The 17,801-nt window shown below is 39.6% G+C and overlaps 1 protein-coding gene across 7 annotated transcripts in view; it reads right to left on the bottom strand.

Annotated features, from left to right (window-relative positions):
- LOC126248046 (homeotic protein female sterile-like) overlaps positions 1–17,801 on the bottom strand; it is a 296,375-nt gene that overhangs the window by 115,947 nt on the left and 162,627 nt on the right. For all 7 annotated transcript variants that reach the window (XM_049948674.1, XM_049948680.1, XM_049948681.1 and 4 more), the window contains exons 10-11: positions 16,014–16,094; positions 4,412–4,513 (exon numbers count right to left, since the gene is read on the bottom strand). In XM_049948674.1, coding sequence (XP_049804631.1) covers positions 4,412–4,513; positions 16,014–16,094 — 183 coding nt within the window. The remainder of the gene's footprint in view (positions 1–4,411; positions 4,514–16,013; positions 16,095–17,801) is intronic.

The raw sequence follows: 17,801 nt of genomic DNA, 5'->3' as shown, positions 1-17,801 counted from the left end.
AGAAGACTCAAGCCATTTTAATCAATCTGTAACAAGAGCTACATCAGCAGCTTATTACGATGGTGAAATAACTTTCAGATGAAAGACATCCAACACACTGAAGTAGGTATTGACTTCAAAGTCAACTAAGAAAGGAGACAACTCTACTTCATTTACTGAAAAATTGTTTCATAGTAACAAAGCAGACATTAATTTTCAGTTAAGTGTGCATGACAGTGACAAATGGTCAGTTTAAAAAAAGGGGAGGGGGAGGGGAGGGGGAGAGGTAGGGGGAGAGGGAGGAGGAAACTATGGGAATACTGGAGGGGAAAAAATGATTCATTATACATAAGAGAGATGATACATACAAGACTTTTGCCAGTAAAAAGACTGAAATTGAAACACTTCACTTTTTTGCAGGGTGTGCATTTGTTTGAAAATTTGTGAAGGTTAAAAAACTGTGAATTTGGTTGGGAATAAAATCCAGACAATGTTTTTAATACGAACAGTGCTCTTCCAATAGAAGCACACCCTGTTCAACAGGTGAAGCTAGCACCTTGATTTGAACAGCTCTTTACTATCCATGGTCCTACTGAAAGAGGAATGCAGCCACTATACCTTGTATACTGACCGACAACTTAGAAAAAAAAAAGTTTAAAAAATGAACACTTTTAAGTGGTCTGTTAAGTGGTTTTAGGATGCTCAGGTTGAGGACAACTGCCCATGAAAGATCATCTTTCAGATTTAAATAAAACAAAAAGGAATATCAGCAGGGGGACTGTCTGCTAATGTAGAAGACAACAAATGAAAAATCAACTGAGGCCTTACTAAAAGAACAATCCCATTACTCACATAAAGTAATTTAGAGAAATTATAGAACACCTGATTTAGAGAAGCCATTCAAAAAGAGACAAAAATGATGGAAAATCCAGGATGAAATGTAACAATATTATGAAAAGAAAAGTTGCTATTCACAATATAGCAGAGATGCTGAGTCACAATAGGCATAGAGTGATGTTAGTTGCCCGAGACGGCAGTCACGCGTGTGTGAGTTGCGTTTGTGCATGTGCGTGTCATCTATTTTTGACGAAGGCCTTACTGGAAAAAAGCTTTATTAGTGGCAGTCTTTTTGCTGTGCCTAACTGCAACTCAGCATCTCCGCTATATGGTAACAACTTTCCTTTACATAATATTGTTACAGACTATAATGGACAGATATGGAATCAAATAGCACTCTCTCCATAACCAGTCGTGTCTCATCACAGTTTCAGCTTCACATAGTTCGATCCACAGTTTAAGTCTTGATGAAGCAAACCACTTTCATCTGATCGAAGTTATTGGTTTGAAATTATCCCGTTGATAGGATAACAAAAGATGTAGTGAAGTGGCTTAAATCTAATCTGCCTACTACTTATAATGAACGCAACATCCATGCACAAATTTATGAAGACTATAGGCCAAGTACCTTCACTGTAAAATATAAAGTATTTGTGCGAATATAGGTTGCACTTTTTTCCCTAAATTTTGGCTTGAAAAATCATAGTGCAGCCTCCGATCATAAATAATCAATTTCAAAATGAGATGTACACGTGACTTGTGGGTTGAAATTAGTACCATTACAAGTTATTGCAGTTACTTTTGTAAACTATCAAAAATGTAAGAAGAATATAGCAGGAAACTTGAACCTTTATAACATTTTATTTTGAGTTTTTTTAATGCATTTTCCATATCTTTGACTGCACTCCAAGAAGACATTAAGTTTACAGTGAATTAAGTCGTAGATAACTAATTTACATACCCTCATCACTGAATTATTACAAGAGGACAAATTAGAATCTAAAAAAGGCATCCAACTTAAATTCATGTGCCAGTTTCATGATCTTACCTGGAATGCCAGAATTTCAGTCACTATTCTGACTAGTTTTTATTCTAATCATGTACGAACCTGCTACATATATCAAATATACTTGTTCAGATCATTCAAATTAAAGACTACAATGATTAGAAAATATTTGTAATGCCAACTGTTGCCAAAGAAAATGGGTGTTGTTCTCTTATTGTATACTAGTACTCACAAACAAAGTACACTTTTTGCTAGTCTCGTGTTAGTCAAAGTTTTATAACAGTTCCTGGCAGCAAATACAGAAGCTGTTCTTGAAAAAAGAAAAGCAAATCTGTTTTGCAAAACTGCATCAGCTTGTTTGTACCTACCAGCGACCAAATCACTTCCTACCATCTCAGTATCACCAGAGTCTGATTCTTCACCTTCGCTCGACCTCCTGGCATTGAAGCTGTTTTGTTAATGATGTAACTCTTTTTCACTCTACCTCTGAAAGGATGATTGATACACACATCCACAGCCTGCAACACACTTGTAATGAAGCCTGGAATAATCACTAGGTCACATAGTAGTCTTTTCAGTTTTTGTTTCACCAGCATGCCTATGAAAACTATCCAACAGAAGCATTGATTTTGAGTGAAGAAGAGTTCCTAGCTGCTTATTCCACATTGCTGAAATCCAGTCCAGGACCAGTTCGTCTGTCATCCACCCACCATCACGAGCTCTTACAATAACACCAGCTGGGAAGCTTTCTCCCTTGGGGAGGATTTTCTGATTAAAAACCACATATGATGTCAATTTCTGTTCATGTGCTCAACATCACTGTACATCGCCGCTTTTCAGCACTACATGTACGTATCTGCACACTATGTTCCCCTATTTTATTTACTGTAGTACTGTTCAGCATATCAAAATGAGACCCGTGTTTGGCCTGCAGTCCCTATTTGGGAAAGCAGATAATTTCTGCATCAAAGTTGGATCACATAACACTGAAAAGACATTAAAAACTCTTTTTCCTAAGCATGAGGCAGTTTTTGCACAATAGCAGTTCTGTGATGGATAGATAGATTATTAGCCAAACCCATCCATACTAAACTTTCAATTCCACTGGCAAAATATTTCTTTTACATGCTAATTTCCAGCCTTCAGTTCAAATCATTCAAAGCTGTAATGGCATGCTCACGTTTCCTGTTTAGACCTACAAAATCAAGAAAGTCTTTTTCTACATCTGGATACCTGGACTTTTGTTTTTGAAATGATCTCCAACTTTTCAAACTATTTAGAGTTGCTCTTCACTTGCACACCACCGACAAACATGTTTTTCATCAAATCAAATCTGCAGCCAGCTTCCCACTTTCTGTCATCCTTTGCATAGCCGATAACTCGAAATTTAAATTTTCACACAGTTGCTCACACACCAAATGCTAACTTGTCTGTCGCCCTTAACTTTCAACTTCATTACACTGTCTTTTAATTTAGTCACATCAGAAGACTTCCCAAAAAGAAGCAGTGAGGGGATAACAATGTTGGCTGCTTGCCGCAGTCCCGGTACCATACCCTTAAACAATGTGACACAGTAATACTTCACATCTAGGGGCATGACAACCAACAAGCTGTCTGTCCGCATGAACAGCCACCAACAAACTGTGGCCAAAAAACAAGTGCATAACCCTGTAGCTGAACACGCTGCCAAACATGATACCCCTCATCTCAATGACTGCTTCACAGCCTGTGCCATATGGATCCTTCCCACCGACACCAGCTTTTCTGAACTGCACAGGTGGGAACTTTCCCTGCAATACATCCTACGTTCCCATAAACCTCCTGGCCCCAACCTTCGTTAGTCACAGTCCTCAACCATCCAGCCCCCTCCCTGTTCCCATTCCAGCACTACACAGCCGTCATTTCACGACCACACCCAATCTTAATTTCTCTTATTTTTATCTCTCTCCTTTCCGCCACTTACCCCCTCCCCTCCTACCCTCCGTCTAAACTGCAACACTTAACTGTCCGCCACTCCCACCATACTATCCCTCCCACTCCCCGCCCCAGCCTCCTCCTACCCCCACCCAGTCGCCACTCCCATCATGCACTGGTGCAGCTGCTTGCAGTGTAGTTTCAGCTCTCTGAGGCTGCAGATGTGTGTGCAAGTTGCACTTGTGCTTGCGTGTGTGTGTGTGTGTGTGTGTGTGTGTGTGTGTACTGCTGACAAAGGCCTTAATGGCCGAAAGCTATGATTGTGTGAATCTTTTTATTGTGCCTATCACAGCTCAGTAGCTCCGCTATATGGTGAATACCAACTTTCTTTCTCTCGTATTGTTAAAAACTTTGTGATCTATACGTAGCTGACCATGAGCCCTACCAGAGTACCTAGTACCATATACGGAAAAAAAATTGTTTCATCTATAAAAATGATCGGGTAAGTGGTGTTTGCGCAACACCTTCTACAAAGATATGGTTCTGTATAAAGTAAAACCAATTCAACACACAAATAAACTGACTGTAAGTGTGATTATATGGCAATTACTCACACTGTATAGCCTTCAACAGTTTCAAATTTTATAGTAAACTTTTTAAATATATAAAAAATACCTTTACAGTCCCAAGATCCATTGGTTTCTTGATTATGTCATGGTAATCATGGAGACCCAGTAATTCAGCATCAACAGGCTTGTAAAATGGCCATGCATAACCCTGTACAAACATCACAATCAGTATTAATTCAAGAGCAGACAGACTTCCACAACACGTGAATTTCTTCATTCTATTCTATCACGCAATTAAAAAATATGGCGGTGCATCTTACAATCTGACATTTACTCATGGACACTTTATATCAAAAAGGAACTGACAGCATTTTAAAAAGAGAGTACACACCATACTTTTAACTGGCACGTGTGATAACATAATATTCTTGGACTTGTCCAAGGCTTCTGACACTGTTGACTATGAAATAATACTGCTAAAAAAGGTAGAACCACTAGGTGTAAGAGGAGTAGTGAACAAGTGGTTCCAGTCCTAGCTGGAAAAACAGGATACATGAGGTAGGGATAGTCCACTCATCTGCTGTTTTTGTAGAACAACAACTACTAGGCAAGAAACACACAAATGTAGGTGTTCCTCAGGGTCATGTACTGGGTTCAATTCTGGTCTTAACATAGATTAATGACTTTTCAGATAGTACAAGACATGGAGAAAGATTTCTCTATGCTGACGACAGCAACATCAGTCACTGATAAAACACCAGAGCGCCTATTATTGAAAGCAAATGAATCCCTCAAAAGATGTTTACAGTTGGGTAGTATACAAAAACTGACCTCGAACATGAAGAGAATGAACAGCACGCACTTCAACATTAAGAGGGAAAACAACTGCGTCACATTAGGTATAGATGACATACCTTTAGAAGATAGTGTAACGAATATTGATTATCAACTGATGTGTAATGAGCGCACAAAGATACTGGCAAAAAGAATGTCGTCAGCACGTTATGCTTTTAGGATTTTATCATCATTTTTAACAGCCAATGTCTTGTGGAAACATACTATTATTAAACATTCCTGAGGGTGTTTTCATTCCATCATTACAACTACATGAAAAGTGTTTTTTTTTTTCACCAGACATGTTTCATTTTATTGAGGTAAAGCACCATCACGGGTCTGTAATTAAAGACATTTAAAATTTGATTTGTTTTTAAGATCAAAAAACAGTTCTTTAACAATTTGCTGGTTTTGACTTACAGTGATTTCTGATTGGTTTTTTACCAACAACAGGAAATGTCATCTGCTGTCAGGTCTTTGGTGTCTTTCTTTATTAGACACAGACACTTGCAGTTTAATTTTTCGTTGCTCTGCACAACTATGCATTTCTTATGTTTTGCACAGTACACTTTTTCATACACCACTGTTAGCTGTTTATTTTTATACTTCTAAGTGTGTATTGTGTTTTGTAGTGTTACCAACACACGATAATGCCTTTTTTGTCTTATACTTGTTTTATTTTTTCAGTTAACTGTATGTGTTTTAATCTATTTAATTATGTTGCTGTGTATTTATATACTGTGTAAAAGTGCACAGTAGTGTGATGGAAGAAAAGGTGAGGAGTAAGAAGTGAAATGAAACTAGTGGGGGGGATGGGGGGGGGGGGGGGGAGGTAGAGAGGGGGGAGTTGTGTGAAGGATAAAAAAGGTTCTTTTCTTTCTGCTATGCCGCCCCCCCCCCCCCCCCCCCAATTTTGTATGTAGTGTCCGGTTTTCAGTATTTATTCAGTCATTGATCAATTGTTTATTTTGTGTTAATTCTTCGTGCATGTGGAAATTTTCTGGGAAAGGAAGGTGGTTTCTGTCTTTACTGATTCTTATGATGTTCATGCCTTTTTCACTATTGCTTGGTCTGTGGTATTCCTGTTTTAGATTATCTGCAAATATTGAATGGTTTGTACCATATTCCAGTGCTCTGATGAATTCTTTATATCTTGTGTCAAATGTCCTGCCAGTCATTCCAATGTATATTTTTTTCACAATCTCTGCAACTTAGCTGATAGACAGATACCAGGTTGTTGGTAACTATGTGGTATTGATTTGTTTTGGGATGTGCTTTTGTATTGAGTTGTTTATTTTGTAAGCAACATTTATGCTTTGTTTTTTGAATATGTTGCCTATTTAGCCAGCTAAAACTAATGTGTACAACAGTGCTAAAGATAACTTGGATGACAGAGTAGTAGATAACAAACAATGAAACTACAACACCTTGTTGAATTTTAATACATACTCATGGTTTACTGCTTTTTAAAGAAAGTCGTGTGCCAGGACCTGAAATACATGGTAGTAATGTCGCGCAGAGACAGTTTTTTTCAGGTGGGCAGAGGAGGAGACAATGGCAACACGTGGCATACTTCAATGTTGGTGGCCTACAAATTGGTTGTCCACACTGGAGTTATCACAAGGGGTATAGCTGCATGTTAATGTCCCGAAAGTCATCAACAAATGTCCTTAGCGTGTGTGGCGATGAGGAGTAAAACTATATTTTTATATTATCAGTTACCAGTATATGTTCGTCTATAAATTAAAAGGCACTGACCTCATGTTCGGGAGGATAGGTTTACTCTGTCCTGCCATCCTGTTTAGGATTTTCCATGGTCTTCCCAGATTACTACAGGCAAATGCCACGAAGCACGATGGTTGGTTCACCAATGCCACAGCCTATTCTTATAGAGTATACTTAAATAGTCTATATACCTATACTTTAAGCTACTGATCTATGACAACTCCTACACCACTGTGAGATGATTCTTGGATGAAATAAATAAATAACATCGGTTAAGTGAAAAATGTAAAGCTATTCATTATCGAAGATTGTTTTAATTGTCAAAATGCTTTCCTAGCCATTGCCCTATTGGTGGTCGTATGCCCTTGCCTTCCAATGAAGCCTGAACTGACTAAACCAGTCAGCTACAGGTGAACCTACAATTTATAGCAGACTTCAAACCACAGTTCAACTTAGTACTTTTCATACACAAAAATCGTTGTCAAAGATGAAAGAAGTGATTATCATTGGTCATGGTTTCTGAAAAGTTTCTGCTTGCGCGGAAAATGCTTTGAGATACACTACTTTACTACATACGAAGTGGATGTTAAAATTCTACTATGAGGAAAGTCATTTGGTCATGAAATCTTCATTGTCTTCCCGCTTTTGGTGCAAATACCAACAAACTGTGCCACAACTTTAGAGATAACTAAAAAAGTTATCCCCCCAACATAAGATACTTGACCTCTCATACTCAATGAAAGGAAGTGTTTTCTTAATATATGGAAACAGGAAAAATAATAAAAATCATGACTGGATTGTTCACCAGTTACATTCATGATATTCCACAGTTCCACAATAAAGTGTACAGAGGTACTACACTAATGAAAGAGAAATCCTAATAAAATGAACTTCCAGGCACCTGTCGGAAGACTCTTGAAATGCAAGTTCTGGCAACAATAGCATGTTTCTATTACTCAAGAGGAAAGGATGTGAGAAAACCAAAGTAAGAGAAAAACCGACACATCATACATGGTGTAACAGAATGTTGTTTTAAAAATTTGAGAGTCTGTAGAGGATGAAACTTTGAACATTTTCTTGTAAGAAACTAATAGCTGGAAATGTGAAATAAAGTTTCTACAGCACTATGCACTTTCTACACATTCAGTAGGCTAAATGTAACACTTTAATACTGTAGTTTGGAAAACATTTATTAACAGTAGAGTACAATCAAAGACTGTAAACCGAATAGGTGGCTTCTTTACTATAGGGTAAACATTCAATGTGATGACAATTAATTTCATTACATAATGTGCAACAATGAATCATGTTTTGTTTTTGCAATGGAACATCCTCCAGAAGTTCAGGCAAGACCATGCATCATTCAAACAATCTAGTAAGACATGTGTTTCAATAAGGTACTCTCCAAGAATTCCAGCCCAAATCTTCACTATGAATATTACCTGGTAACTTTTTGCAGAGGTAATGTGTGGATTTTCAACAGCCCAGTGATGGATGTAAAAACAATTTCACATTTCAGGCTATAGGATGCTTATATCACAAAGTTCAAAACTTCAACCTCTATGATCTCCCAAATTTTTGAAGCTTCATTCTCTTATACCCTGTGTATAGCTCATCCCACGTCCACACCATTCTATACTGGTCACATTTTGCTATTTCAGCCTACATTTTCTGCACATTCACTTGGTTATTAAGTCAAATGCATTTTGAATTAACTCTTTATGTGACTGGTAAATATATACCATATTTACCCAGTTATGAGATGATGTTTTCTCCCAAATGCATCATTCGAAAAATACAGGGTAGTCTTACATTCACAGATTAAACTACTGTTGCCGAGATCAACATTTTTACATTGTTTAATGGAGTATACAGGGGTCACCAGGGAAGCACTGGCTATTAAGGTCATATGCAGATTTATTTTGAACCAAGGGCAGGCCAAGTGGGGTTGGGTGGGGGGGGGGGTGGGGGGAGGGGCAAATGATACTTTCATTTGGACATGCTCGAGTTCGAACATTTCCCCAATATGTCAAACCTTGTGACATTTGACTAGCATGGTGCTAGTGCAAGGAATACACGAGAAACTATGAACTAGCCGATACAACAATCTATTGCTCTGCTTAAAATTTTACAGTTTGTGAAACACAGGAGGAAATAGCATTAAATTCTATCATCTTACAAACTCTTGTATTTCAACAGGTTTGCAATTAAAGTTCTCATACATGTATTGACACCATATACAAATATTAATGCTACTTTATAAGTAAAGGTAATATTCAAAAGAAAATGTTCCTCAAAAAGCATTACTTGATTCTGAACCCAGATCAGTATTTTATTTGGTTTTGAGATAATTTAATTATTTACTAAGTGGGTTGCAAATGATAAATTCGTTCATTGTTCATGTATTAGAATACTGGGTAAAAATTTACCAGCTTTTGGTCAGCTTTAGAACATGATGATGGCGCTCAGACAAAACAAGAAGGAAAATTAATACAGAATGAAATGTATAACAAACAAAATAAATCACATTAAACTAACAGAATTTATTATCGCGAGAATAAATAACAATGGCAAGACCTGTCATGGATGTAGTACCATGTCAGCAGACCATGGGACAAGTAAAAGTTGGACTGAATCTTCATTGCTATCTTTTCTCTATGTATTAGTTGATGTTACACAAAACTTGGGCCCTACAAAGTATCGCAGCCTGTCTTTCACAGCTGATCAACAACAGCACTACAGAAGGGTTGGAGGGGGAACAGTGACACCAGCTTGGCTTGAGGACTAGGATGAGTGCAGGGAGAGGAATAGTGAGTGGGCAGAAAACATAGTGTTACCAACCCTGGGAATGTATACCATTTTTATGAAAATTTACCACATCTGAACTGCAGTTTGTTGGATCCATTTGTATTTGGAATTGAATTGACTTTAAAATTGGACAAATACTTTACAACAGTATTCATTTCTGCAGGAGAAGGGAAAAGTCTAGATAAGGCCTATGGCACACTTGCATGTTTTGTGCTGGAATGTTGCCAACGCCCACCTTGGAATATGACAGGACTGAAAGGCGATGTGTCAGCAGCTGGTTCTACGCAGCCAATGAGGGATCGACAGGCAGACAATATGTTTGGAAGCAAGAGACATTGTAACATTCTCATGTCAGTATAGCAATGAAATCACATGTGTATTCCTGGTGGTGGTGGTGGTGGCAAGAGCTTTGTTCTCGAATACCACAGTAACCACAATCTCAGAAATGGCAACATATTCAGAAGAAATACCAAATATTCCTAACAATTAAGATATAAATTTCAAAGACGACTGGGTTAGTAAGCAAAAAAGATAGAAAAGAGACTGGTCTACTAATTAATGTGAACTATTTCTTTATTTTATTTCTCCTTGTATTATCAAAATGCACACTGTCAATAAATGGCATAAGTTTAGAATATGTGTAATGTTAACTTTTTAGGCAGATACTTAATGTCAATAAAATGTTCTGTAATTCTGATTAATCAGATTATCTTGAAAATAAATTTTTCAGATGGAGCCTCTTTAAAAAATGGGAGTCATCTTATGCTCAGGTAAACACAGTATATACCACTGGCCTTAAATGCTGTTTTGTTACTTTATTTACAACAATCAATCAATTTTACTGGTATTAATAAATTCACAGTAGTTTCTCTGATAAGTGTGTATACGATTACTGTGTTTCTACGTTGATAGGCTTGAGATTTAAGGGAATACATGAGTAATGGTATAAATATTTACCAATAGTCTTTGTGGCATTAGCCTTCAGAGCTGGCTTCAGATTCGTCTACCAACTGCCACCTGTGCATGTTATCTTCTGATCTATTCTGCTATAAGTGTAAAATCAATAGGGAAGTTGTCTGTCAGCATACACTGCGAATTCGATTTTCTGGACCTTAGTTATATGGATTCGCAATTATCCAGATTGTGAACCATGAACATCTTTGTAGTCTAGTCCATGCGTGCAAGTACACGCCACACAGGTATTACCCAACCAGACCCTGTGCAGTCTTTGCCCCCATGAGTTTCATTATTCCTTGAGTCAGACAGCCCACATTTCATTATTGTTTGAGTCAGACATGTTCCAATTGCTACGCCACTGTACCATGTCATGTCTGTGTTCAAAAATGTCAAAACTGGTGTTATTGTTTAAAATCACAAAAAATATTACTGATTCAAAAAAATGAGGAGGAGGGGGGGGGGGGAGGAAGAACTAGGTGTAAGATAGCTGATGAGCATGGTGTACGTACTTTTGTGACAAGCAATAGTAAGAAGAAAACCAATGTAATTCTGAAGTAAAAATGCAAACTTGATAGTGAAGACATGAGTAAACATCAAAAAGTGATGATGAAAGCAAAAAATGAACTCCTGAACGAAACTTTGTATTGTTGGTTTTTACAAAAGCCATCACCTAACATTATGTATTAACCATAGAAAGATAACCATACTTAATAATAGAAAAATCACTTTTCTTCATACATTCAGTCATTCGGATTTTTGATTATGTGGATGGCTTATGACAACAGCCTGGATAATCAAGTCTCCATTGTATTTACAGGTAGTTTTCTTCCGTGTCGCATACATAAGTAAATAGACTGTTGTGAATTCATAAATACCATACATTATTTCTGCTGATTATTTCTGCAACACGACAAAAACAGTTTACACACACACACTTGAATGTAATGGAGGTATTATATATTCATTTTCGGTTGTGTTTAGCGTACTGACATCCATGAATATTTCCTTTACATCTATAAGAATGACATCACTGAAGAGGCTTAGTTAGATGATAGATGAAATTCTGGCTGATTATGCAATGAACTGCTACAATGAGGTTACAGAAAAGCACACACAAGATTCAGAATTTAGAGGACACACTCATTCAGATGGCATAGCTACTATTTCTACAGTTTTGAACACTACTATGGAAACTGATGATAGTCTGGGTAACACAGTGTCAAGTGGACCAGTAGGTGAAATGTGTAGTGCAGGTGCATCAGATAGGGTAGTGCCTGTGCCTGAAGCAGCATTTCATTGGAGTTGTTAAACTGACTTTGATATTGAAGTGGTTGCAAATGAGGATTTTATGCATAGTCTAAAGTTGGTTGTGAACCCCACTTTTTTGGTAAATGTCTTCCTCCTGAAGGCATATGTTTACTAAAAGAATTGACACTGATAATTTTCTGCAGATTTTTTTTCAAATTTACCAGAGGAACTACCATGTATAATTTTGTGCTCCTGATTCATTGGTATGAATATTTATCATTCCAGTAACTCATAGTGGACTTGAAGATACAGAATAAATTGAGCAGATTTATCGATTACTAAGACCCGAAAATGCAGCATTTACTTTTGGCAAATTTCACATCTACTCGTATTTCTGGTGAAATTCACATATATATTGTTTTTATCTGCAAATGACTCTTCATACATATTTAAAAGATTGTCATGCTATGAGCCTGAAGACACTGTCCTAAGGCTTTGAAATAACTTTATGGTGATTGAATAGCTTCTCAACTTTTATGTTTGCTTTTGCAGAAACTTCCGATAGGCAGCGCAAACATCTGCCTGAGCGCAGTTAAAATCGGACAGTCCCACAAAATGTGGACCACTGTCAATGCTGAACCACAGCGACAGAGAGATGGGTCGTCACGGCACAATAAGTAACAGTGCGTCATACAGGTGTGGCCAATGCGCAACCGGCAGAGTACAACAGAGCCCTTGCGAGAGGCCCTCAAGGAGGAGCGCCAGACACCGGTAGTCTTCTTGACGATCCGAAGTTTGTTGGTGAAGGCAGGGTGCGCCATTCATCACCCCAGGTACCAAGGACCTTCTGCCACAAAACTGAACGGAGATCACACTCTGAAAGGCCACTCTCCAAAGCCAGTGTACTGACAGCCTGTTTGGCCAGTGTGTCAACACATTCATTAGCCGGGATGCCGAAATGACCCGGGGTCCACATAAAAACCACAGAGCAGACGTAACAGGCAAGAGTATGGATGGACTCCTGGATAGCCATCACCAGACGAAAGCAAGGAAAACACTGGTCGATAGCTTGTAAACCACTCAGGGAGTCACTAAAGATAATGAACGACTCACCTGAGCAGGAGTGGAAATACTCTAGGGTACGAGAGATGGCGACCAGCTCGGCAGTGAAAACACTGCAGCCAGCCAGCAATGAGCGTTGTTCAGAATGATCCCCAAGAGTAAGAGCATAACCAACTCGACCAGCAACCATCGAATCGTCATTATAGACCACGTCAGAGCCATGAAACGCGGCAAGGATGGAAAGAAAGTGGCGGCGGAGGGCCTCAGGAGGGACTGATTTCTTCGGGTCCTGTGCCAAATCCAGCCGAAGCCATGGGCGGGACACACATCACGGGGGTATACGTATATGGGCACGGAAAAGAGTTGGGAGAGGGAAAAACTCAAGCCCAGAGAGAAGAGCCCAGATGCGAACAGCAATCGTACACCCAGACCGGGGCTGTCATTCTGAAAGATGGACGTCCAAGGTGAGGAACAGGAGACGGTAATTTGGATGCCCAGGCAAGCTACAGACATGTGCAGCATTAAGTGGCCAGTAGTAGTCGGCACCGGATCCGCAATGGAGGGACACCAGCCACCACAAGTAGGCTGTTTACAGGGCTTGTGCGGAAAGCTCCAGTTGTGAGTCGGATCCCGCAGTGAAGTACGGGGTCGAGCACCTGCAACACGGAAGGCGATGCCGAACCATAAGCCAGGCTCCCATAATCAAGACGGGACTGAATCAACGCCTGATACAGTCATAGAAGGGTAGACCGATCGGCACCCCAGCTGGTGTGACTCAAGCAACAAAGAGTGTTAAGATGGCGCCACAATGTTTTTTTAAGCTGCTGAATGGGAGCCAAGTCAACCGGGCATCAAAAAGCAAGCCCAAAAACCGATGCGTCTCCACCACGACAAGGGGTTTGCCGTCAAGATAAAGCCGTGGCTCAGGGTGAACAGTGCGATGCCGGCAGAAATGCATGACGCAGGTCTTGGCAGCCAAGAACTGGAAGCCGTGCATGACGGCCCAAGACCACACCCTGTGGATAGCACCCTGTAGCTGCCGTTCAGCAACCACTATGCCAGTGGAGCTATAGTACAGGCAAAAGACACCTGCATACAAAGAAGTCGATACGGACATTCCCACAGCCGCAGCTAGCCCATTGATAGCAACTAAAAAGAGGTAGACACTCAAGACAGAGTCTTATGGGACCCCATTCTCCTGGACTCTGGAGGAACTATGAGAAGAACCAACTTGCACGCGGAAGGAACGAAGCAATAGAAAATTTTGAGTAAAAAGCGAGAGTGGGCCCCTAAGACCCCACCCTTGAAGCATGGTGAGGATGTGATGTTGCCACGTCGTATCGTACGCCTTTCGCATGTCAAAAAAGATGGCAACCAGATGCTGACGGCGGGCAAATGTCGTGCGGATGGCAGACTCCAGGCAGAACAGATTATCAGTGGCAGAGCGGCCCTTACGGAACCCACCCTGGGACAGAACTAGAAGGCCCCGAGACTCAAGTAGGCAACCCAACCTCCGGCTCACCATGCGTTCGAACAACTTGCACATAAAGTTGGTGAGGATAATGGGGCGGTAGTTGTCCAACTCCAGGGGGTTCCTTTCAGGCTTCAACACTAGGATGATAATGCTTTCCCGCCACTGAGAGGGGAACTCACCCTCAACCCAGATACGGTTGAAAGGTTGAAGTGGTGTCGCTGGCATAGAGTCACCTAATCTTGCACCAATCCTGTGATGTGGAGGCATGGGTGCCAATGGTGGAGACATACGATTCTGAACATTCCTGCTTCTGTTGGCGAGTTGAGGGGACCTGGAAGAACAGGGAATTGCAGATTCTGGGGCAGAAACCACCACATCAATGGCACCATGAGAAAGAGGCTCAAGAGTGGCAATGGAGACGATCGAGTCCCAGTCAGCCTTTTTCAAAGCCCATCTGGGGAGGCGCCCAGGTGAGTGACGCTGGGGCAGTGACAGAAAGATTGGAAAGTGGTCACCATCGCACAAGTCATATGCAAACTCCATTGGACAAACTGTAGAAGGCCAGGGTTGGAGACCAAAAGGTCAATGGCTCGGTAAGTGCCATGCACCACACTGAAATGTGTGGAGGCACCATTATTTAAAAGAGAAAGGTGGATCTGTACCAACACTAGCTCAACGACAGTGCCTCGGCCTGCCAAAATGTCACCATTATACTAAATTGTAACTTTAGCTAGCAAACATACACGTTATATTGTTCTAAGATACTAGATCCCGTGGCTACGTCCTATGATGTAGTACTAAGTGTTTATCTTATGCAGACCATTCATCATCTCAATTGGCTAAGCACCAGAGCCTAGAGTGCATTGAAATGCTGTTACATTTGTGCACTTTTTATTTTGCAAACACATTCTTATCCACATCATCTTTCCAAATTGAGCTTCGCAAGATGACGCATAATACCAGTTACTAAAAAGTTGGTTCAAACTTCAATATTTATATGCAGAAAACAAAGCTATATCAAACTACATCTGATAAAATAGGTCATCTGGTTACAATTCGCAATGAAATATTTTTAAGTAGATAATTTTGCATTTTGAGGCAAAATTCACATCTATATTCACATTTAAAGCTATATGAGAATTTTTATTGTCCCTACTGATTACTACTCCCAAAGAGTACATATCGACATGACTTTCATTGTTATGCTGGATACAACATTTTGTCACTTAATGGATTACAAAAAACCTTAAGATGGAAATACATTTCATGTCTGTTAACACAACAATCGTAGCACAGTAATTGAAATTTTGCAAAACACATTCTACTATGCGATCTTAAAAATGTGACTCTGTGACCACTCCTTAAAAACTGGAAAGCTCCACGTCATTCCCTTCATAGTTCAGAGAAATTTATGGCTGACCACCAGATTGCATTGAAACTTCTAGAAGTAAATCTTGAGGAAAAAACTTGTAGATGATGATAATATTATTGCTTTAAAAATAGGTGAAATTTTGTATATATGTTACAATACGAAACTAACATTTTCGACACAACAAATGCATATACAAATTATTTCATGTGGAGGTAAATTGATACATACCGAATGCTTCTTTGAAAAGAGCTCCTTCAATATCTCATTGCAAGCCTTCAGAGATTCATTTAATTTATCCTTCAGCTTTACCTAAAAATAACACAAAACCACATAGTTTATAACTAAGCCAGTACTTTTTTTTTTCCTACTCTAAACATTAATTGCGAATGAAATACAGTACGAGTGCAGGCATTCAAAGGGGGGAATTTTCTGCTGGTACAACAGGTACAAATGGAGTTTCCCCCTAACAATAATGACTAAAACTAAATAGAAATCCCCAAGTGTAAGAATACAACCTCTTGCAATTTTTGTAAAGTAATCACATAATTTCTTTCAAATGATGAAGTGACAAGCATACAAACAGTTGCATTTTTTACCACAGAAAAGGAAGGCTTTACAATTCTTGATGCATTGGTCCCATTGCTGCGAACAGGTTTCTCATTTGCTATCAAGTGCACTTTACTATTTGCAATTTTGTAGTATCACACATACAGATAGTTTTACAAGCACCTTTTATCATCTTTATTGATGCAACTGTAGTACTGACAAATTGCATCAGTCCATTTTAATTAAAAATGGTTTTCTGTTCCAATATTTCCTATTATCATTGTTTATGAGATATATATAAGGTTGAAAGAGTTCTGTCATGAGAACTTTGTTGCCCCCCCCCCCCCCCCCCCCTGTTAGTGAGATACTGTGAAGATACCTGTTTTGCAGTGTCACACCAATCATTACTGTGTACCTCTAAAGAACTTGGCACAGTTGTATCCACACACTAACAAACTCACACCAAGGTATGATTACCATGCAACATAAGGAAACCAAGTCCTATATTATATGCCAGATACTGAGAATTTTTTCCGATACTGACATCAATTATGTTGAATACACTAGCCTCCCGGCATGAACCATGGACCTTGCCGTTGGTGGGGAGGCTTGCGTGCCTCAGCGATACAGATGGCCGTACCGTAGGTGCAACCACAACGGAGGGGTATCTGTTGAGAGGCCAGACAAACAAACGTGTGGTTCCTGAAGAGGGGCAGCAGCCTTTTCAGTAGTTGCAGGGGCAACAGTCTGGATAATTGACTGATCTGCCCTTGTAACACTAACCAAAACGGCCTTGCTGTTGTGGTACTGCGAACGGCTGAAAGAAAAGAGGAACCTACAGCAGTAATTTTTCCCGAGGGCATGCAGCTTTACTCTATGATTAAATGATGATGGCATCCTCTTGGGTAAAATATTCCGGAGGTAAAATAGTTCCCCATTCGGATCTCCGGGCGGGGACTACTCAGGAGGACGTTGTTATCAGGAGAAAGAAAACTGGCGTTCTACGGATCGGAGTGTGCAATGTCAGATCCCTTAATAGGGCAGGTAGATTAAAAAATTTAAAACGGGAAATGGATAGGTTAAAGTTAGATATAGTGGAAATTAGTGAAGTTCGGTGGCAGGAGTAACAAGACTTTTGGTCTGGTGATTACAGGGTTATAAATACAAAATCAAATAGGGGTAATGCAGGAGTAGGTTTAATAATGAATAGGAAAATAGGAATGTGGGTAAGCTACTACAAACAGCTTAGTGAACGCATCACTGTGGCCAAGATAGACACGAAGCCCACGCCTACTACAGTAGTACAAGTTTATATGCCAACTAGCTCTGCAGATGAAGAAATTGATGAAATGTATGATGAGATAAAATAAATTATTCAGGTAGTGAATGGAGACGAAAATTTAATAGTCATGGGTGACGAATTCGACAGTAGGAAAAGGAAGAGAAGGAAACGTAGTAGGTGAATATGGA

This window comes from Schistocerca nitens, chromosome 3 (genome assembly GCF_023898315.1).
Source record: "Schistocerca nitens isolate TAMUIC-IGC-003100 chromosome 3, iqSchNite1.1, whole genome shotgun sequence".
Classification (NCBI taxonomy): Eukaryota; Metazoa; Arthropoda; class Insecta; order Orthoptera; family Acrididae; genus Schistocerca; species Schistocerca nitens.
The sequence above is the reverse complement of the archived record's forward strand: the minus strand, read 5'-3'. Positions and strand labels throughout refer to the sequence as shown.